The sequence below is a fragment of the Gavia stellata genome, chromosome 10 (genome assembly GCF_030936135.1).
Source record: "Gavia stellata isolate bGavSte3 chromosome 10, bGavSte3.hap2, whole genome shotgun sequence".
In the NCBI taxonomy this organism is placed as follows: Eukaryota; Metazoa; Chordata; class Aves; order Gaviiformes; family Gaviidae; genus Gavia; species Gavia stellata.
The window spans coordinates 6241260-6265363 of record NC_082603.1 but is presented as its reverse complement, the minus strand read 5'-3'; the positions used below and the strand labels follow the sequence as shown (position 1 = coordinate 6265363).

The following is a 24104-nucleotide window of genomic DNA, read 5'->3' as shown; positions in this document are numbered from 1 at the left end:
CTAGAGAGCAGTAAAGGCTCTGAGCTTAGTCACATTATCTTATTTTCCTCCATAAGAAAGAGAGTCATGGTTCCAACAGTTGTACAAGATTTAATTAACATGAGGAGTGAAACAGCTCAACACCATCAATCTTGGTTTTCCCTCTTGCCAAGCACCATGCCTTCTGCAGGAACTCACTCCTTGCCCAGATACCAAACCACGGTTTTCTGCTTCTTCCTCCTCGGCTCCCCAGCAGTTGCACATAATCCAAGTTCAAACTCTTGCACTAAAGTTTTACGGAATGTACAAGTGTCTTCAGTTACTGGACACTAAATTATCTACCCAAAAAATATAAAAGAAATATTGTAGTCTATAAAAGCAAGATACAGCCAGACTCAAAATCAGCTTGTCAAAGAATCAGACACCAACTCCTGTTTCAGTCATAAAATTCCTCGCTATGCAGTAAGGAGAAAGCTTGAATAAAAATGAAGTGACAAGAGAATGCTATTAAACAAAATCTGCCTTTAAAAATGATCCGGTATCACAAATGCTACTTGTACTTTGTGAATGTAACCAATTTGACAGGAGCAGTAACTGGAAACAGATTGTAGTTGACACATTGACATATTTCTACTCTTGATTTAACAGGGAACTCTTCAACTTTTTACTGGTTTCCTAACCTGAAACAAAATAACAATGAAAGAGAAGAGCCGAGAACCTCACCGTCCACAAAGAAGAGGCCACAGCTAACAGCAGCTGGTTTAGTTCTTCAGCTGGCTCTTTCCGAAGAGGGACAGCCAGCATTTCAGCAGATTGAATTCCTAAACCACTAGATCAAAGTTTGTGCTATTCATTTATTTGTTTTATTATTAACAGGCCACAGAAACGTCAAGACTTGCATGAGTTTCAATTCAACCTAGGAAAATTAGGTTTTTGCAAATAATTTTAAGTTTACACCCATAGATTAATTGTAAACAAACGACAAATGAAAATGCCTAAGTGCAGAACATGTGAAAAAAATTTATTTGCTCTAAAAGCTATTTCTTTTTACATTAAGATTATATTGGCTGATAACAAATACTTACTATAGATACAGGTGCACTTTGGATGAATAAAAAGCAGTATTAGAGAAAAAGCAAAAAGACTGCCTTTGAATATAGCTACCTAAATAAATGCCACTTAGTTGAGAATATCTGGTAAATTATAAAACCAAAAACTTATGGGGAGAAAAGACACGTCGCGACTGCCTACCTATAGCACAAAAGGCAACTGTAATTCCTAACATGTTGCTAGTTTCATATACTTCTCCATTTCTGGGATAAATATACTGCTTTATAAGACAGACAGAACAGTCTCCATGCAGGTTTTACATTCAGACTATTAATACACGTGTGTGAAACAAAATCCCTCGTTTCTTTATAAGAAAATGGTTCTGAAAGCCCACATCCACAGAGGATGACCTATATTTCTTACAGCTAGATGAAGATAAACTTTGCACTGCATATGGAACTATATGCAATACAGCTTTCCATTAAAAGTAACCCAGCTGTTTGGGATTTGAAATGCAAGAGTAAATATTCCAACACAACGAACAACACCTCCGTTAAAAAAACCCACCAAAAAACAAATTATTCACATTATCCTGTCAACAACAAAGAGCCCATCAGTTCAGGTAGGCCTGCTTCAGAGCTGCTATTTATCCCCCCTCGCCGGTTTAGTTCCACGGCAGCAGCATAATCCTCCTGCTTTGATCAGCTGCAAAACTGCTTGTTTTAAACAGACAGATGCGCGGAGCAGTCAAATTCTGCAGTCAGCGATCCTCTCGCAGACTCCCCAGCCTGGAAGCAAGCACCAAGCAGCAAGCAAAAGAGCTGGATTCCTTAATTAAAGAGCAAGAATATTTGTAAATAAATATATGTACAGAACACTTATTAAATAGGCCTCTTTTTATCAGGATCTGAACAGGTAATTTTTCTCCCACACACTGAAGGAAAGCACAGAAGATGATTAATTTAGGGTCGGTGGGCAGAAGCGGTGTGTTGCAGAGCTACGCAAGCAGAGAGAGGACGCTGCCTCCTCTCTTCCGCCTCTTCTCAGAAACAGCCACGGTTTTTGCAATTGAACTATGAACTTTCCTCTCCATCAACAAATAATTCCACCAAGCGTGCTGTGCAAGAGAGGCACCGGACAAAAACCGGTCAACTTGCTCTCAGATGGCACGCTCCCTGCTTTGTTTAGGTTTCCAATAGCCATTTGAGCCTTTGTTTTCAGTTCAAATAGCCTCTTGTCACCCTCCAACATGGAAAGCTGAAGATCTAGAAAAATTAACTTTCCAACAAAGATCAGTGCAACCTTATGCAAAACAGGAAGAATTAGTGCTGTGTAATCCAGAAGCTGCAAGTGCAAAGCAGCTGCACTCACTTCCGACACAGAACGGAAGTCTAACTAAAAATCAGAAGTGGGACTTAGTACTAAAAACTCTTACCAAGGTAAGTCTTGAAAGATTAAAAACAGAAAGAGCATGACCAAACGATGACCCAAACCAAATCTGAATCCACAAATAAGACTCCAACACTTTCAAGAGAGAAGTTGCCAACTCTGACTATGCACAACTCAACACTCAAGCAACTAAGCATAGTACTTCAAGCACCTCCTCATTTTTGCCAATTTCTGTAAAAAACCTGAAAACCAGAGAATGACACAACACCAGTTCTCAAGCAGTCCGAGACATACTGGCTTAGCCTAGCCAAAGAGCTAGAAAAAGTAAACATAAGAATGGGAAGAGAACTCACAGTGGCAGTTTTCTCCATTCCATTAGAGCCAAATATTGTCATCTGAAAAAAAATTAATTGAAATACCACCATCTCTTTGGATTACAGTTACAAGCTACTCCTGAAAGATGAAAACCTGTACTGACATCAGTTAATACTCTGAGGGGTTTGGGGTTTACTTCCTCTATTTAAAATTCTCACAACAGCAGAACCACGTGAAGACTGTAAGGTCTGATGGGTATTTGCAAGAGAACTCAAGGAAGTTGTGGTATTTAACACTACATCTAAGCTTCTTCCCCTCTTTTTTTTTTTAAATTAGAATATTTCAAGTGGGATCTCCTGTAATTGGTATAAAGGGATTATACAGCAACATTCCAGCACGAGAAACCGAACACTTCCATTTTCCAGACTACGCTTTGACAAAAAAAGACCGTTTTCAAACTCAACATAATTTTGCTGAAGTAGCTGCAAAATATTTGGAGAAAAGAGTGCAAGTATTAAGTGCAGTTTCATGTAAATCCCAGCTTCTTGCAATATTCAGAAGAACTCTCCCTGCAATATTTTAATTTTGCACTTCCAGCACAATTCACTAGTGGTGTTAATAAAAATCAAGCCCTTTGGGTACCAGAAAGCTAAGGCAAACTGGAAGCTAGTATTTGGAAGGCTTTGGCACTGTTATTCAGTATTCAAAAAAAAATAATTTAAAAAATCATTCAAAAGCCCACAGTATCAACCATAAACTTGAGGATCTTGTGCCACTTCCCCCGCTACAGTGGAGTATCACTCATTTATCTGCTATTGCACATGGTGTTTGTCCAGGAAAAGTAACAGAAGAATTGACACACTGGCTAGGAGGCATAACGGCAACTCTCCAAAGGATCAGCGTAGGTGGAAGTTATGATGGGGAAATGCATAAGGCAGGAAGAGAATACCGACACTAGCCTTTTTTTACCCACTCCGAAGAGTAAAACAGTACATATAAGTGAAAATCTCGAACAGACATTGATCTAGTTATGTACGAAAGAGCACACGATGCCGTAATTTCTCTTCCATACTCAACAGGTAAAGCTTCCAAACATCTTAGAAAATAATTATCATACATGAGACCAGCCACCACAAGCTACAGTTGAACACTAACAAGAGAGAAACCCAAAACAAAATGAAAATTGCAGCCAAGGATAAGAAGGTGATGAAGCAGAAACAGCTCTTCCCAAACTCACCCCATTATCACCCATATACCTCAATAACCATGAAATCACTCCCAAAATGGAGGGAGGATGGCAAACCCCACCGGCATACCCTGCTTACCACATAAATAAGATTCAGTAAAATTGCCTCGCATGTAGGAGACTGCAGAGTTGCCACAATTAAGGTCTGATGCCTTTGGTTTCAAAATAGCCAGTTAACATTTTTATGTAAGTTAGGCATACAGACCAAAGCCTTTAAGCACAAGCTATCAAGCACTCATGTTACTACTGAAATACCAAACTAAAGGATTTGGCAACCTAGCCTTACGATATTAGCAGGGGTGGGGGGAACCTTCTCAGCTGGCGAGAGTTCCTGCATCAGCAATTCCTGACTGACAGCTGGGCTGTCCCAGCCTCCCTCTCCGCGTCCCCAGGGAAATGAATTCCGTATCTGATGACTAATTCTTTACTTGGATTTGTGCTTAGGCAAGTCCAAGCCCAGATCACACACCTTCCAATGCTGAATTCCTCTCCTCCCTCATCTACGACACCTGTACACATCTGCTCCATCATAGAACAACTACTGCATTAGCATGCGGCCACATCAACCCAGCTCCATCAGCTGAACAATAAGCTGATCAATTCTGAGCAGCATCTTGCTTACTCAAAAACTGAAAGGGAAATTGGTACAGATCAATTCTAGCTGAGCTGCATTTGGATTTCTAAAACTGGAGGGGCAGATTTGAAAGCTCTTTTGTCAGTACCTTTGGAGCCTTTGAGACTCAAGCTCGAAGTTCTATTTAACACCGACAGTAGCAAACTAATCTTCCACTGTAAGACGACATGGGTGCAGCTAATACAAGAGCCAAAAACACCAGCTGGGGAAGAAGAGTGTCCACATGTACACAGAAACGTGAGCCAGGAACCAAAAGCAGCCTGGAAAGCTCCACTCAGCCCCTCCGAGAGCCGGGGGCCAAGCCCCGACCCGGCTCCTGGCAGATTGGCTGCACACAGATAAACCTGTTCACCTTTTCACTTAATTATCTTTATCCTTCACTTTCTGAGGCTTCACCACAGAGAAGACATCTGCTGAAGAGAACAGTATTAAAGCTGTGGCAGGCTCCCCATTGTTGATGCATTGCTAAAACTCACACCTGATATGGGGTATTTTTGCAGGATCTGAAGCGCTCACCAGTAACAGCAGCCACCTTACAGCCAGGATCATTAACAGCAGCCGGGGCTGATCAGGTGTGGCAAACCCTACAAACTCGGCATGCTGTCTCTAACCTCTCTGCCTCCAACTGCTCAAAATGTCATTCACAGTCCATGTTTTGCTGACTTACCTTGTAAAACATGAAGTTTTAATAAACAAGTCTTATCGACACCCTACTCATTAAAACTACACCATAAATGAGTGTCATGTGTTAAGAGCCTCACCCACAGCACCTGAAACCCACAAATGCAGCCTCTATATAGACAGTTATCACTTGTGAGCACTGATGTGAATCACAGATGAGCAAAAGGTATCTTGATTTTTCTCTTTCCTTTGCCCTCTCTGGGAAGCCTTCTTGTCTCTATATTACAGTGAACTGTAATCTCTTAAAGGCTTCAAAAGGACATGAAACTTCCAAAAAAATGTTTTCCTGCACCTGTGTTCACCAAGATCCAAGCAGAACCAAGCCTTGGCCCAGGATCCTAATGGAGAAGTGGGTTCTCCTGTGGCTGGGCATGGGAGAAACCAAACCTTTGCCTTGGACTGCTGCAGAGCTCAAGGACCCTTTGGCATAGATGAAAGACTATGAAGTAACATGGAATGCTACATCAGACTCTCAAATTATTTCTTTGCTTTCTAATTGGTCTTCCCCAATCAGAAGTAGCAAAGTCATACCAAAACACTGAAGTACAAGCCAAATTCCATTAACCTATTTATAGAATTTACCTTATAGGTACATTAGCCAATTCTGCTCATTATTAGCCCATTTTTCTGCATTGACTGTGACTCATTATTACAGCTGTGCTCATTCAAAAGCATAGCTGGGTTCACAGATCAGCAACCGCACCAGAATTGCTGCTGGCGCCCTGACACACAGCATTAAAACCACAAAGATACTCACAACGAACTCATATAATTGATCAACCAGCTAGAATAGAAAACGATGAGAACAAAGAGTGCGGGTTTAGACCAGTGATGCCCATTTTTCCCAATAGCTGACACATTATGGGACTGACAGCTAGACAGGCTTGTTGGTACTGAACTGCTCCACCTCAGCAGAAGCGAGGAGCTCAGCAGAGCTGTCCTCCTGGAGAGCTGGGGGGACAAGGACACCAGCAAAGGCAGCACCAGAATAACAGCCTTGGCCACACGTCAGAACAAGTCTGCAACTGTGGGACAAGATAGATCCCAAGTTAACAGCTCGCTCATGCTGATCTTTTCAGCTGCTCTGCACTTTGCCCCACAAATACATTAGGAGCATTTATAAAAGCGTGCTAAGCAATTACAGTAAAAATAAAACCAAGATTATAAACAAAGTCTAGATGCCAACTTTGCCTCTTTTTGCTATTTAGAGCTCACATTTCAGCATGCAAACAATTCTCACACACCCCAAAATGTGTGCCTGGAGCTATATAGCACATGCAAAATAAATTGCATTTATATTGGTATGTTATGGCATGCAATTTCCCTCTTCCCAATCACACTGCCTGCCTCTCTTGTTAAGTCAAATAGCCTGTCAGCTTCTCATCAGGAAGTAGAAATTGGTTTTCCATCTCCTAGGAGACCAACAAGGCTTCCCCCTCTGCAGAGGGGAAGTTGAGCTGCTGAGTACACAACGCAAGAGCCAATGCTCGCAACCGGGCAGGCTGGGGCACGCTCGCCCGTGGGCTTCGCACCATCCCTGTGGCACTCTGTGCCCACTGCAATGCCACTCACCGTCTTGGACAGGGCAATCACTACTCTAAAAAGTATTTACATGCAGTTTTCTCTGTGATTTTTAGCTGTATATACACAACTCTGACTCACAGTGCTGCTGCCTTACAACTAAGGAGCATTAGGTATTCTTGTCATACCACATGTTAGTAAAATATTCTCTATACCTCTCTGCAGTTTTCTTGAAGCTACGCTCCTCCTCAGTTCACAGGGGAACAGAACTGTAGGATCAGACTTTTACATCTAGGCTGTACTACTGCACGGGAAAAGGGTTACCACACTTAACAAAAGTAGAATAAAACAACCTAAAATATATTTATTAACCAAACAGCCATACAATAAATGGAATAAAACATATTTTTGAACTCAATTTTTTTTGAACTGTGGCTTTGTAAAACTAAGATGCTGTAATTTTACAGTTTTACACTGTAGCTAAAGATTATGTATTTACAAAAAGCACAATTACTTTTAAAAATGAATTTGTTATCTCTTTTTACTAAAAAGGGGTCAAGCGGCAAGGCTACAGATACACTGTATACAAAACAGGTGAAATAAGCAACTAGCCTTCATTTTCACTTCAGGAATCAGGAAAAAGAAACATGACCAGGAGTGGGTTGACTTTTCACCACATCCTTGCTAATTTTAAAATTATTTAATCAAAGAGACAGACCTTCACATGTTCAGAGACTGTTACTGTAATAGCCACTGTATGGTGCGGCCTTACAGCAGGTTAGGGCAACACAACTCAAAGGACCACTCTAGCAGAAGGGTGCCCGGGGACAGCCTTTGCTCCTCCACTGCATCACGCAGAGACATCAGGACTCCATGGGGTATCGGTGGGTTGGCCATTTTTCTAAGGCATCTTGCAAGCAACTTCGATGTAGAAGAATGAGATTTCCTTCCAGGGACGTTCTGCTCGTTCCCTTGCCCACAGCATGCATTTTTAAAGAGAGACAAACCAATCAAATTTAATTCATATTGCATTATTCACCAAGTAGCTATAGTCTCATCCAAAACCTTAATTGCCTAATAATTCAAGTCACCTATTTCAAATACAGCTCCAAAGGAATGACTAGAAACCCAGAGGCTGCCTCCTACACGCACACTAAATCTTGCTGTTAAGATGTCTAGTGCAGTCTTTTCTTGAAACAAAGCAATAAATACTGGCCTCTTGTATATATATGTGCAGTGCTTCTTCATGTCTACAGCCAAAATGCTGTTTGATGTTTCACTGTAGTCTCAGGAGTGCTTCATTGAAGGCACGGCTGTCTGTCAATCTTCCAGCCTTGCAAATCTTTTTCTACTTTCCAACCCTCAAGTTTTGCCCACTAACATGAAACCTGGCACATACCAGTTAAATTACAAGCACCGTTAATTCCTCTAACCACTAAAAAGGTAACAGACTGGCATTTTTAAATTACTGGAAAGCAAAAGCAGGAAGGAAAAAGAAAAAAAAAGGCACAGTTGAGCATTTCTGACGTTGCTGTTACCCTATGTATATCATCAAGGAAACATCTACAGCCCTTCTGCAGCTGGACTGATAAGCCATTTGCAGCCCTTTCCTATGGGCCAGCCGCCACTACCAGGTCCAGCTTTCACTATTACCTCCAGAGCCACATACAGCTCTTGGATTATCCCAGGTTTAATAGCTCTCAGTACTCAACACCAAAGGATGCTTAAGGAAAGAAAAAAAAGTGTACAGAACAAAATTACAAAGCGATTAACTGCCCGTCCCTAATCCCAGAAGCAGCCTTGAACCTATACTGTTTGGTACACTTAGAACTCAAGATCTTCGCCCAATGTGAATGCCTCAAAGCTCTTTGAGCTGCTGAGGAAGTTACCCAGAACGCATCAGAAGACAGAGGAAAAGGAAAAAAAGGCTTGCTCAGCCACAACACAGATGAAGCAGCGTATCAGCCCAGGAGCTGGCCATGGGGCAAATGGAAAGTGTGAGGATGTCCAGTGTTTCCACCAACCGCAGCCACGAGCTTCCTTCAGAAAGAAGCGCTAACCTACACAACCCTGCTAACCCACGTCCCACCACAACCTCCTTTGTTACCCTGCATGGTCCCACACCAGCCCAGAGACGACCAGGGGTACTCTCCCATGGACTTTTTCTGGAGCAAGTGGTTTCTAACAACTGAAAGGGTTCACAGCCAGGTGCAGAAACACAAAGAAACTTGCAGCCCCCAGGAACCAGCACCCGAGAGCAGGCCAGGAGCCTGAGCACACCAGCAAGGGCTGCTCCCTGCTGCCAAGACAGTTCTGAACGTACTCTAATGCCACAACTTGAGAATTTGTGGTCTAGGCGACAGCAATCAAAATCAAAATTTATATTGGCCAGTTGTCTGCGCTACCAACAAGTTACTCCCAATCATTCCAGCTCTGTACCTTACCTGACCTTTATTCCACACCCACGTACACTAATTAATGGTTAAGCAGAATTCAATCACTTGGTCCTCAATACCTCTGAGGAAGTCACTATATCAACAGTGTAGGTGGGTCTGCACCTCTGAATGACCAGCAAGCGGCATGCGTTGGTACAAAGCAAGCACCATGGTCAGTCTCCATGCTGACTCACTGTGAACACCGTACTGCTTCTGGCAGCAAAAATTACTTTTACGTGAGAACAAGGTACACTGCAATGATTTTCATATAGGCATCTATGATCCAAATATTTTGGTGGCCATCCAGTTGTTCTCTCACACTACTCTACACCCTACTCCAGCCACATGTGCTGTTTACCTTTTAAATTTTAGTGCCCTAGGCTAAGAGAAACCAGACATCACCTCCTTCTCTTAAATGCTGATACGCAGCCAGCTTCTCCTCCTGTCCACCATTTGCATGCTCTGGAAGCTAATGTTTTCAACAAGCTAAATAAACTATTTTTCTAGAGCTAGTCCAATACCTGGGATCACGTCTCCAGCTGAGAAGAGGACTGTCATGGGATTATGGTTTTCTTTGAGTTTACACACCAGCTATCAATACGGAGGCGTCCAGACTGAATTACACTCTGCACAGAATCGAGGACCAGCATCTAGGGTGTGGGACACCAACCTTCAGCCACATGCATCCTTCAGAAGGACGCTGATCCCCATGTTCTTTATGGATGTGCAACAACACAGAGAAATAAAGACAAAGCATTAATCTGCTTGTGGCTGCTTCGTGGTAGCTGATGTGAAGCAGCTCTGTTGAAGACTCACTTAAGCCTAAGCGTTCCCATGTAAACAAAACCCCAACCCACTAACAAAGTAAGCTTATGCAATTGGAAATAAATGTTTATTTTGAAATAAAAAGACGATATCTGTATATATACAAACCATAAGCCTTTGATCAATCCTACAAAGCATGTCTGCATATAACAAACGAAAATTGTCGGCCTCGTAACTTCCTTTGGAAAAACTGAATGTGATTTCCCATACCCTGCTTATTCACTAAGATTACCTATCACCCTAAAGAATATTGTTTTATTTATTTAGTAACAGAAATAAATCCAAACTAATGATTTGTAGCTGTCAGTTAACACGGTAAGCGCATTACAAATGAAAGCAGAAACAAGGGTGTAACCACACGGGACACCCTGCCAGTGCTGGCACTCTCAGGATGTCCCAAACTTGCACCTCTTGCTTTTCTAATCTAGCACAAGTAAATAGATGACCATACAGATTACAGCAGAGGATCTCCGTTACCACTAAAGCCTTTCCCCTACCAATCAAATGTTATTTTAACATCACCTATTAATTTGGGGTTTGAGTTCTTCCTTAAAGCACCCGTACTCCCCACTCCTACGCTGTTACACCATTCCAGCCCCACACAGCCCTTCAACCAGCAGTGATCCTCGTTCAAAAGGTGCTGCTGGAATTCAGGATTGGGGTTAAGCGGAATAAGTAATCTCCATAATAAGAGGATACAACAGAACACTCTCGTACCATCTGATATTACAACAACAACGTTTGTTTACACAAGTATTAAAGGGAGGTTAAATTTCAATATCTGAAAGACAAATATTCTAAGAAATAATATTTAGAGTGGACCCTGTCCATTCGAGCAGATAATCAGAATGAATAATTTACAGCCACACTTTCATCTCCACTGCAGCTGAGAAGAGCTGCATCGTAAGGAGCTTGGGGAGATGCCGGCACATCTGCTCACCAAGTGGAATAATCGGGAAGACTCCAAGCAACAGTGGTCCAGTAACCCATTTTACTTAGGTGACAAATGGGACAGGAAGCAGTGGGAGGAACAAGGAATGCAAAAAAAAAAATCAACACGCTCATGGTGAGGTCAGTATTTCATGCTTTTGCGATAAAGCACATTCTGCCTCAGAGATAACAAGCACTACGTTAGATATTCACCTCTAAATTGTCACAGCTTCTTCCTAAAGGTAGCTCAGGGTCGAGGAAGGGTGCCTGCTCACGCTGACCTGGCACACGTGCATGCAGGCCTTCCTGCCGTGCCACGAGGACTCAGAAGATGAGAATAACATCATGGAAGCACCAATTTGTCCAGATTGCTCCAGTAACAGTAAGCAGCACATAATGAACAGCTAACAAAGCAAACACGCATCAAAGAATTTCTCCAGAAATTCAAGCAAGTCTCATCATACAGCTGGGAATCAAGCCTCATTTGATACTTTTTCCAGTGATGCGTATGAGATTGAATTAACAGACTAAACGCTGATTTTGTACAGATGTTGTTCAGGTGGAAGGATGGTACAGTTTCATCACCTTGTAAAAAGATTATAAGAATCTAGAGGAATAACACTGGCATAAAGAAAACCGTTGTTACAAAGTAGGCAGACAAGGGGGGAAAAAATGTTATCTTTGAACAGCTTAAAGAAATGTATGTGTACAGCTAGCGGCTGCCAAAAGAGACGTACAGTCTGGTATAACTCCCATGAAATACAGGCATCCAAAGCACCTTGCAATAGTGTCAGGGGACGGCTATAAACATTCTCCTCTATCATTCTGCCTTGACAGGTTTCGCTTATTCACATCTACAGGGTACTTTTGTTTAACATCACAGTCTGGGGTTGTTTCCTGAAAATAAGAAAAAGCAGATGGACATAGGTATGGTTCAATGTAGCACAGTGAGAAGGGTCACCATATAACTAGATGACCAGCAGAGTAAAAACTGCACAATTTAGATCGACCATCCTCTTCCCAGCAACACTTTATCCACTAAAATAGCACTAGGACCATCAGCCACAGAACTTAAGAGTCATTCTGAAGTTAGCTTTGTTTACCTAAATACAAACCCAATGAAAGTTATTAGTGACGGATGGTTCACCTATTACCAGCTTTACCTATTACTTACAACATGCCTTGGTTGGTTAGCACTTTTTTTTTTTAAAAAGAGTTTCCAGAATGCTTCCAGCATACTACTAAGCAATACAAAGCATTTCTGTACATATACAAATTTTACCAACTGATACAGTAAGCAGCCTGCAGCAGAAATCTAAGGAACTCATTCACAAGTCCTGAATTACACATCCAGCCGAGCAGAGTAAAAACTAGGAATAGCCTCAGCTTTGGCATACGAAACTCCCTTTTCTTCAGTCCAATGTATTAACTGAAGATTAGCTTTACAATACATGTAAGGTAAATCAAAACCAACTGTGCACATCTACAGTGTGTCTGTGATCAACCAGATCAATTAGAAAATGGATTTTAGTTAGATCAGTCTAAAATGAGATTACATTAGGCTCATACTGGGAAGCTGGGTTTCAGTAGCACACTCCTGTGTGCTAGTTTCTGTGCTAAACTCAACATAACAGAGGTATCCATCACAAAATCCATATTAAACTGAAAATATGCAGGCCAACAGCCAGCCCCTGACAATAGCTGCTACATCCCCCCTGAAGTTCAAGGAACTTGCTTCAACTCCTTGACAGGGAGTAGAGCAGTGTTTTGGGCACAGTTTGTATGCAGTCACACACTAACCCTGGCCTAAGGCTTCTATAAGCAAAGGCAGAAGGGCTTAAAGGAGAAGGAAGTAACCAGCAGGGATGAAGAAATATCTGGTCTTGATCCACTTTCTTTACAAGCCTTTCCTGAAGCTGCAGCTCATGGAAAGGCATCCGCCTTCCCTCCGTCACCTCTGCACTCCTGTGGGCGATGGCAGAAGAATTCCCTGGCTCAAATACACCTGCCAAATACACCTCAAATACACAGGCAGCTCAGTCACTCCAGCGCACATAGCCTGGCCCCATCCTCAGCCACACACAGTTTTCAGAGAGGAACCCAGAGACTAAAAAGCAAATCAGATTCTAAGCAGAGAGAAAAAGAGAGGGAAAGAACACACTGAAAACAAACTTTACAAAATCCAACCACCACACACATACTCACATTCACTTAAAGAACAAAAGGTGAAGGAATTAATATAGGTGCTCTCTACTTAAAGGCGGGTCAGGCAAGACAGAGTTAAATACGAGTGGTTCAAAACAGTTTGGATTACTTTGTTCTCTACAGTACAGAGGAAGAGACTCAATCCCAAACAAATGAACAGAACATTGTTCTACTTATGAAAAGTGTCTTAAGCCATTATTTGCCTTTTGTTGAGGTTTTGAAAGCATCAGAGGAGGCAGAAGCACAAGTTAAAATTATTTTAACATTCAAAAGAGCATAAATATAATATTGTGCCATTTTATTCTTCACCTTCTCTTCCCTTGCCAAATATGTTTACACACAAACATCACAGGACATTACAGAACATCAGTATACCACAAGCATTGAAAAAAAGAAATCAAAATGCTGAATTATAACACTTCGGAGTTTTATGGGTAGCAACTCAAAGCCCACCTTGAAATTCTAGGTATCACAAGCAAAACCCAGTAAGTCACATTCAAACATTAGACTACAAAATTTTTTAGCACAGAGACCATTTGCTCCCATCGTCAATAATAAACTGATGGATAGAAGAAAGAAAAAAGTCTTGTAAATACTCCAGTCTTCCATAAAACTAATGTTGGACTTTCAACAAAATTACTAAGTTGTCTTTAAAGTTAATAAAGATAGTCAGTTTGGCCCACACAAAACACTTTAGTTCCTCTTAGCTAGATAACCGGTTTTATGCTGTTCGGGACAAAGGTTTATGTGTGGTTTTTAAGCAATTTTGCCACTCAAAAAAATAAAGCAAGATTTTCCTCTTTTGCCAGTGTATTGCTGGCAAGTTTTCCTCAGTTTTCCAAAGATAACCCATATATTTTAGATGATGCTAGGACCATAACCTTTAGAAATCTAGTTCTAGGACCTACACTTGAGAGAAAAGGGCGATTGATTTAACGAAATTAGCAGGCTGAGTCAAGTGAGCAACTAACTGTCAGGTTAAACCTAAGGATTATACCTGTCCGAGCACTGCTTCAATGAAGTTCTCAGCTTAGATTGTACCTCTGAAGAATATAAGGAAAGATTGCCCCACCACACACACACTTAGTCTATTAACTATTGCAGTTTTTGTTTTAAAATTCTAATCAAAGAGCAGGTAGGGTTAAATAAAAAAAATTAATATTCCACACTATTTTAACTGTGTCATACCTCATTTCCCGATTCTAATCAACACAAAGTAGTTAATAAGCTAACATTAATAGTGACTAGCATTATTCATGTTAGCAAACTGACTACACTAGAAGCAGCATTTGTTTTGCTGCTCTATAAATATGCAAGAAAGAAGCCCAGAGCCGCATTCAAAGAGGTTAGTGAAATTAACATTGCGCTGCAATCAAAGTGAAAATAACAATGCTAAGGAGCTTAAAAAACAGTTTGAAATCCACATGAAGGGCAAGAAAGTAGGGAGTGAAGCAACAGAAAGGCAAAAACTATTCAGTACTTCAAAGACAACGAAAGGAAGAAGAAGGATAAAGAAAGTAAAGGGTTCTATTGAGAAATTTTGCACAGATCATCACTTAATTAAACAAACTATTCAAAACCCAGTGAGCTTAAAACCAAATGCTGTACTAAAATCATCTACAACACTCAGCGGCAATAAAGACATGCAAACAAGAAAATAGACTCATGTCCACATACATGAGATAGCACAGCATTCGGGGAGGACACAGAACGAAAGGATGAGACTCTTCCAGTTCAAATCACCAGTAACAAACCAGAAACCAGTATCTCTAGCACAATTATCTCCCGAAGTGGCTAGCTGTCCCAGGACAACAAAGGTCTATTCTCAAGCGATTAAGTACTTCCACCAGTGAATGCCCTTATAAGCAAGAGGAATCCAGCTATTGAAGTCCCAAACTATACAAAGACATTTATTGTCCTAATGACAGAGGACAGAGTTCTAACAATCAAAAATAGCACACAGGCTGTGAAAGGCCAGGCATTTGCCCATCAGTGTATTAAGTTTACCAATTTAGGAGCACTGAGGACAGAAAAGTAGCAGGACTATGTGTCCAGAACCCAATGCCAAGAAAAACATGATTCTCTGTTACAATTTGCTTACCTTCTATAGAAGGGGCCTGGTCCACAGCTGCATATAGCATCTCTTTCAAAGCCTGCAAGGGAGAGGGAGAGAACAAGGAATATAATTAGCATTAAAAAAAAATACATCACATTGTTTTGATACACCTGTTTGAAAACAAAGGCAATTAAAGCCCTTTTATCCTCCAGATTGACACAGAAAGCTATGGAACGTGATGTTAACGCTATCACACGTATTTCTGTTAACAAGAGAAACACAAGTTCACTTTTACTGACTGCTTTATCTAAAGCCCGTTACCTTACTAATCTATAAAAATTCTTCCAACTGTGTTTTTCAACATCTTCCTTTGGAAAAATGTCTCCTGGTTGGTAGGATGTTAAAGGTTTTACACTAAAAAAAGAAACAAAACAAGAACTGTTGCGTGACACAAAGGAGTTTGTCAAGGCAAATGGAGGAAAAGCAGCCTCGGGGATTTCTTATCACTGTTATATAGGAGTACAGAAATACACATACATTCTAAAAGCTGAAGACAACATGACGAAGGAGGTTAGGAAACCAGGGGCGACAGCCTTCTTTTGAGGTGGAAAATTAAGGACAACGTTAACAGCAGCCAGAATTATCAACCAGGTCTTCACATCCTCGAGGCACCGTGAGCTGCCTCCCAGAGACCATAGAACAAGCTGCTCACCCCCCCTCAGATAGCTGGTGCAAGAGATGAGCAGTGCGGGCAGCAGAACCAGGAGGCAAGGTGGTCCTACAGCTAAATCCGAGCACCCCTGGCAGTAAGCCCTTCCGTTACCAGAGCCAGGAGGGAGGCACCCCATCAGAAACCTCATCACTTGCAGCTCTTTTTCGGAAGACCTCTTTTCAGACAGTTATTGAGACGCTGGTATTATTCTAGCTGTAGAGTAAAGATTTGCGCTCTCTCACATCACAAGTGCGAGCAAGAATCAAATAAACTGAATTCGGATCAATGGCTGAAGGAATAGTTTAAACCATAATTTTTGGAACTAGAAGCTACCAGGAAGGGCCCATTCCTGCTGCCGACTGATTTGTTTACACACACCCTACATCACTTGATAAAGACAGGCATCTTAATGCACATACTGAACGTGAGCGTGCTTCACACACAGCTGCTGCAAAAAATAGATTTTATTCCCTCACTTTTGAACCCACAGAAATCTAACACACAAAAGTAATTCAGGTCTTTCAAGTTTCCTGTCTCTTCTGCCTGTTTCCCAATATATCGTACACTTCTATAATCCTACACCTCTGGATCCACCCTCTTGTGTGTCTATCCGTGTGTCCCCCCCCCAGGTCAAAACATCACAGCCTAAACAACAAATTCCCTAATACCCTCAAGGCAAAAACCACAAGCTCAGCAGTTGGAAACTCAGCACTGTTGTAACACAGTGGTTACGATCCTGTTAAGTAAATATAAGGTCTAAAGGACACATCTGTTTATCACAAGATATCCTCAGTGGCAGGCTACACCGGCAGCTCAGACAGCTCTCAAAGGTCTGATTCCTGAGTCCACAGAGGTCTCAGCAAAGGTCACTTGTAGAATTGTTTTCCCAGCTGAGCCACTGATGAATGATCCTCGTTCCAGCAGCACAGCTCTCCTCTACCCTCGGTGCTTTTTGGAAGTTCCTGCCAAACACTGGCCACTTCAGTCCTTTCCCCCCCCATGACTCACTCGCCAGCAGCACATGATCTGCTTCCATGCATCAAGTGGTCAAAAAGCCTTCCCCCTTTTTCATCCTGCTCATCATCCTTGCCTACCTGTCACTTTTTCCAGGAACCACAACCACACAGCATAGGACAAACAAACCTGAAGAGACAGCAAATTAAAAGTCACTGTAGTGAGAACTCCATCCCTTAAACCACCCAGAGGTAAACTCGCGGTGTACTTCCTATCTCTGGTTTTACCAGTCATTTTAAAAAACAAATCACAAAGGACCGCAATACTGACAGTCCTGCACTAAACAATCTTGAAAGCTGGAGGTGTCAGTCATCCCGCAGACTCTTCCCCAGGCAGAATCTGAGATATTACAATCTGGCAACTGCAGGGCAGCAGATTTTGTTACTGCTTACCTGACCTACATAAGTAAACCAATAACCTGAAAGTGAAAGGCTCGGTGCTCCTTCACACCTCAAGTATTTGGTCCTCTGGATTACAGAATTTTAGAAATTATTGTTTCCAAAAGTTATCCATCACTGTCAACTTCAAATGTTTAAGAATTACTCTTTCTGCCCTCAAACTAGACAAAAAGGGTTATTTCCTTACTTTAAATTGTGCTAGTGATACACCTTGCACCTGCAGTAAACTTGTATAAATGCGTATCAGAGAACAAAAAAAAAGCACAAAGAAAACACACTTAAAAATGCAACTGTCCAACCTTAACAGTGAACAAATTCAAGGACAAAAACCTTAAAACGCTCAAACAACACTGTTGTTTTAAACGAGTAGCTTTCAAACTGCTTACGCTCTTCTAAGCTCGTCCGCTAACACCCCAAAGGACAAATAGTGAAATAGCACAACAGATTTGTGTCAGGAGGTGGCAAGCCTGGGTGTGAACTGCCTATCATGAAGCAGGGTTTGATGAGCAGAACTGGCCACCTCCCAAAAACTGAAAGCCTGTTTCTGGAAGAGAGACTCCGAAGGCAAGCAGGCTACCTCAGCTATCAGCTTCGTTTTCCCCACCTACTTCCTGATGGAGGTTTTGTCTCGGAGAAATGATTTCTAAAACTTAGCAACCTGTTTCTCTTCTCCAAAGGCAAAAGTACTTAAAACCTGGAAGTCTCCTTAAAAGGCAAGGGACATCACCTGCTCATACCTTTTACCCATCTCTCCCATGAACTTTGTACCTGTAGTAACTGTTCTGATTCTCCTCCTTCCCCAGATGCTGCAATTGCAAAAGTATTAAGCACTTTTTCTTTAAAAATACCATCAGACTTCTACATCCAGATAAAAAAACTCAGGCCAGATTAACTGAAACAAAACTGCAACTGTAAAACTCCACTGAATTTCCATCAGCCAGACGTGCAGACACACACTTACGTTTAGAAGTCTGAGCAGATGGAGTAACGCTCTCCTCTTTCTCCTACAAGCACTCCAGAGATGGACACGAGAGCAAAGGGAATCTGCAGCATGATTTGTGGATAAAACAGAGGACTAGCAACCCAACAATTTCACTGCATCGAAAAGCACACATTAAATGCAGTGAAGCACGCTCTCAGCAAAAAAGCATCAGCTGAAATTCATCTAAGCATTACCTTAATTTGTTCAGTACTCACTATGTGAAAAAGAATTCTGTTGCCTGACACAAAAAGATGGGATTTTGTTTGTTTTCATATTTTATCTTTACACCAAAGGAACTAAAAGTCAATGAATGGTTCAAAACTTGGTTTTAAGACAAGAAGTGCACTGAAGCAGTGCATGCCGCAGCAATCATTTAATTGGCTGGGAAAAGGCTACTAAATTTACAGAGGAAGATACGCTGCCAGATCACCTAAGACGACGACCAAACCTTTTCACTCCCACTGCCAGGGCATATCCACAGGTCACCGTCCGGTTGCACGGCGAGAACTGTGCAGCTGCAGGAGCTGAGTGCCCAGGTCCGTGTGCGAGACACCAGCACCCCACGGACTTGGCACACCCCCCTAAATCCGCTGCTCCCCTCTGCTGCGGTCTTTGCACAGGAAGGCAGTGGGTACAGAAACTTGAAGCATTACTTTTAACAAATAGGAAGCTTTTGGATGACAGCTGTTGGAATCGGGACCAAAGTTGTTTAAAACTTTGGCATATTCAGCGTTTAACATAATTAACAAACATTTCCACAAATTAAGCGTTTTGTCAATACATTGTTTTAAACTCATTCGCATCCAGGGAGAAGCCTGATAATGACACTCAGTACTTCAACAGTAAAAATGCCCCTTTACATTGGGATTATTGTAGCACATTATTGCCACTGGTCCTCACATAAAGGAGGATCCCTCCTGATCATTTGCACTGACTTAGGTTTCAAGAACCATGGGCTGGGAATGGAGTTTGCATAGTAAATGTGACATATAAAATTTGCATGCTTTCATGCAGTCTTTAGAATGGAAAGTCAAATCAAGTCAATCAAGGTTTGTGTAAGGCTCCGTGTTAACGTTGACTCAGTCATGGCAAATGTCTTTGCAAAAAGCTGAATGAAGCAGAATAGCATATGTCACCATTTTTCCTCTTTTCTACAAGCCAAGCGCTCTTTCTCACAAAGCAAACTTGCACTAATGGTCACTGCAGAGCTTCTGATGAAAGAAAGTAAGAATCTAAGCCATAGCTATCAAACTACATCCTCTTTTTGCCTGTTTAAAGAAAGTGAATAGATTTTTCTCTCTAAAGCTCTTCCACTGACCAAGTATCTGCCCTAAGCCTGGGCAGCTTCCATACTTCCTACAAGCACAGTTATAATACTTCAGCAGATTTTCATTGGAGGGAATGATCACACCAACGGTAAGAACTTTGAGGACTGTAAATTGTTTAAGACCATCTGAAAGTGAAACTACATTTTTAGGTATTCAAAACACAACAGTCTCATTCTTCTTCCTGACATTATCAGCAACAGATTACACCCTCCTCCCAGGTTGACTGGCAATTTCTGCAAGGCAAAGCTCCTCAAGCCACACTTGCACATCCCATCAAACCAGAGATACATCACCTGGTGAGGATCTCTCAAGTGACCTGGGTCTTACCACACTTCAGGGCTGTCTGACTGCATCAGTCACCTGCTCTCCCATGGAAATAACTACAAATATCAGAGTAGAAAAATAAGATGACTACATGTAAGCTTTATGATATCGAATGACTTAAAGAAAGCAACTTCCATACCAACTTCTAGTCCTTTCATCAGCATTATGAACTAGACACGGGAAGTCCCTGGAAACAGGAATAATCTTTTCAGAGTTAAAAACCTACACAACAAGATCTCTCACTCCAAAATAGTGCTTGTTTACTGTTTTAAATAAGAAGGAAAAGATACAAACTGTCAGATGAAGAAACATTATAATACTATTAAATATACAAATAATTTTTAAAAAATTTACTATGATGCGTGCTGTAAGCAATATTGCACGCAAGTAACAAAAGCAGCGCTTGGCCTTACGTTTGCTAATCAACAACTCCGAATTCTTCTTGACAAAGGAGGGCTGTATGCTTTTTGCCTCAAGTATAATCAACAAGTAAACCAAGGTAGCGCCGGCCTTTTACGCACTGCACCCACACGACCACCAGTTACTGAATAATAAATGCCAGGCTATTCCATTACTGTAATATGCATGAGCGGGAGGCTGACTCACATTCAGCCAGCTGCAAGAAAGGAAACAAAGAGTTTTGAAACTTATTACTAAAAAGGAAGGTGGGGTTGTTATTTTAATTCACTCTACATTAAGCTACCTATCCAAGGAGAAGATTACTTGGAGTCTAGAAAGAGTAACAATTTGAAGGAAGTTTTTATTGAGATCTACCTTTATTTTTAAATTGGGATGGAGGAAGGGAGAACGATATAATAATACTGCCCTAGTTAAAACATCTGAAAATTAACCTCCTCTAATGACAACAGCGGCTGATAAGCAGCAGAGTTCTTCACACATTAATCAAGGTGTCATAGTTCACTGGGTCTCCTTTACCCTCCCTCTACATCTGTCAGGTCAGCATGCAGCCAAATCTTTCGCCCTTCCATTTTCCTCCTTGCCTTCCCCTCCAACCCACCTCCAAACCTTCTCTCAGGAAAACACACAAGTTTTCTCTTTCCAGGAACAGAAAACAACTCCGGCACAGATAACCCATTGGAAACACGATGCAGAACTAAGCTGATACTTTATTTTATCAAGACAATGGTTTTCCTCCTTCTCAAAGACTGATGCATTATTTGGTCATCTAGTTTTCCACATAATTCAAGGAGATCACTGTTTTGTTCTAAAGTCAAATGCAACCGCAGTTTTTATTTAAACATCCATTCCTTTGCAGTCAGGTAAAGGAAAACAAAGGAACAGGCAAAAGGACAGATATAAACTCTTCAAGTTCAACATTATAACAAAGGAAGCTAAAATAAACCTGATTTTCCTTGCAAATCCAGACAGATTAATAGGGATTCTAGAAATAAATTGTTATTACAGTTCTAGAGAGAAAATACAGGCCTTCGAATGATAACAAACATTGTATGGTTCTGACTGACTCAATCAGTCACAAAGTTTTGCTGATCACGGTTCTCCTATCACCAGCTTTCTGTTGTCTAGGTTTAATTATTACTTGTGGAAAAGACCGACATCACTGGCACCAACCACTTCTACTGCTAATGCTGAAATAGGAAATGGTTTTACTACAAATCACCACCTTCATCTTCAACTAGTTAAACCGAAGTCAAGCACCGCTATGATAAATCTGAAACTAAGCAATCAGTGTGACCTTTAGAAAGCTGGCATAATAAAAAATGGAAGGCTGTATTCTGCAAATAATTCATGATCAACACAGCAGAACTTTGTGTAAACAGTGTTCATAGAAGTCCCGATTCCAGCGGTTCACCTGAAATGAAGTATGAAATAGAGAGATGCAAACCCTCAAGAGGCTTATTTAAAAATTAAAAAAAAAAGAGGCGATCGATGCTAGGTTTACTGCCCTGTTTAGAGTCACTCAGGTAAACTGGTAGCGTTACCAAACCAGGCTGTGGCCCTTCACAGGGCAACGCTTGCAGGAAGGGGAGGCTTGGCCTCCTGCTAGAAGGCGGTGGGTGCTGCCCAGCCAGCTCGCCCTTGGGAAGGCGGTGGGTGCTGCCCAGCCAGCTCGCCCTTGGGAAGGCGGTGGGTGCTGCCCAGCCAGCTCGCCCTTGGGAAGGCGGTGGGTGCTGCCCAGCCAGCTCGCCCTTGGGAGCCGCGGGTGGAGGCTGAGAGCCGCTTCTCAAAGTCACCCCTCCTCTGCCCGCCCGTGCCGAGAACTGGCGGTGGTGCTGAAAAATTGCCTGCTCTCCCGAGCAGGGCTGCGGGCCGGCTCCGGGGGGGATGCCCGGGAGCGGAGCGCTGCACAGCCCCGGGCTGCGGTCCCGCCGGCTTCGCATCTCTTCTGACCTTTGTCCCGCACCAAAAGGCTACAGGCGACAATTAATTAATGAACTGGCCACCCAGCGCTTTTCCTCCGAGTGCTCCCGAGCTTCGGGGGGCGGCAAGAGCCGTCACCGCTCCCCGCGCCGGATAAACGCATGGCTTTGACACCGTCCTCCCGCCGAGAAGGCAAGCGGGAAGCCGCCGGCCGCCGGGCAGGGCAGCAGCCTCCCCCCCCTCGCACGGCCAGCACGCCCTGCAGGACACCCGGGCAGCACTTCCCGGGCACCGACCACCCTGCCCCGAGCAGCCACGGGGGACCGGCGCCGGCTTCACACCCCCCGCCCCGGCGCCGAGCCCCTCTCCAGCGCCGCTCCCCGCCCAGCAGCACGGGGGGAGCGGGGCCGAGGCGGCGGCGCGGCCCTACCTCATACTGGATGTACTGCTTCCGCCACTCGGGGGTGATGTGCGCCGCGAGGTGCTCGGCGAACTTCATCCTGCCGCCGCCGGGCCGGGGCCGCGCTCGCTCTGCGCCCGCGGAGCCGCCTCAGCGGCGCCTGGCTGCCAAGGGGCCGCCGCCGCCGGTAGTGGGGGGCGGGGGGGGGCCGCCGCCACACATGGGCCCCCGCCCGCCCGCCCCGCCACTCCTCAGCCCGCCTCGGGCCTCCTCAGCGCCGCCCCGCCACGGCCGCCGCCGCCGCCTCCTCCGCCGCCGCCGCCATCTTCCCCGGCCCGCCGCCCCGCCGCCACCTCCCAGCCGTCAGCCGGCCCGACAGCCAACCGGCCGCCGGCAAGGCGCCATCGCCACGGCAACCGCCGCCGCCGCCCACTGCCGCGCGGGGCGGGGCGGGGCCCGGCGGAGGGGCGGGGCTGAGGGCGGTGGGCCCCGCCCCTGCCCGCCAGGCGCGGGGGGGGGGGGGGGGGGGCGGCGGTGCTCCCCCAGCGGGGGGCGCCCCGCGTCGTTTTACTGTTTCTGCTCCTTTTGGGGGTCGGTTTGGACGCAGACTGACCCCCCCGTCCCTCAGGACCTCCAGCCCCGCCCCACCATAAGCCCCGGCAGCTCTGGGACAGCCCCAGTTTGAATCCCGAACCCTTTGGGGCTGGCGGGGCTGGGATGGGATGGGATGGGATGGGATGGGATGGGATGGGATGGGATGGGATGGGATGGGATGGGAATGCGCTGGGCTGGGATAGGATGGGGCTGGGGATGGGACGGGAATAGGAATGGAATGGGATGGGGATAGGGATGGGAATGGGATGGGGATGGGAATGAGATGGGAATGGAGTGGGACAGGAATAGGGATGGGAATGGGATAGGATAGGAATGGGATGGGAATGGAATGGGATGGGGATGAGATGGGAATGGGATGGGACGGCATAGCATGGCATGGGATTGGGATGGGAATGTGATGGGATGGGGATGGGAATGGGAATGAGATAGGAATGGGATTGGATGGGATGAGGAATGGGTGGGATGGGAATAGGAATGGGATGGGATGGGGATAGGGATGGGAATGGGATGGGAATAGGAATGGGATGGGACGGGGATAGGGATGGGAATGGGATGGGAATGGAATGGGACAGGAATAGGGATGGGAATGGGATGGGATAGGAATGGGATGGGAATGGAATGGGATGAGGAATGGGTGGGATGGGAATAGGAATGGGATGGGATGGAGAAAGGGATGGGAATGGGATGGAAATTGAATGGGACAGGAATAGGGATGGGATAGGAAT

At 43.8% G+C, this 24104-nt stretch overlaps 1 protein-coding gene across 3 annotated transcripts in view; it reads right to left on the bottom strand.

Annotated features, from left to right (window-relative positions):
- The window catches only part of XPR1 (xenotropic and polytropic retrovirus receptor 1), a 109247-nt gene extending 86384 nt beyond the window's left edge, over positions 1-22863 (bottom strand). For all 3 annotated transcript variants that reach the window (XM_059822334.1, XM_059822333.1, XM_059822335.1), the window contains exons 1-2: positions 22795-22863; positions 15312-15363 (exon numbers count right to left, since the gene is read on the bottom strand). In XM_059822334.1, coding sequence (XP_059678317.1) covers positions 15312-15363; positions 22795-22863 — 121 coding nt within the window. The remainder of the gene's footprint in view (positions 1-15311; positions 15364-22794) is intronic.
- Between the last annotated feature and the right edge of the window lie 1241 nt (positions 22864-24104).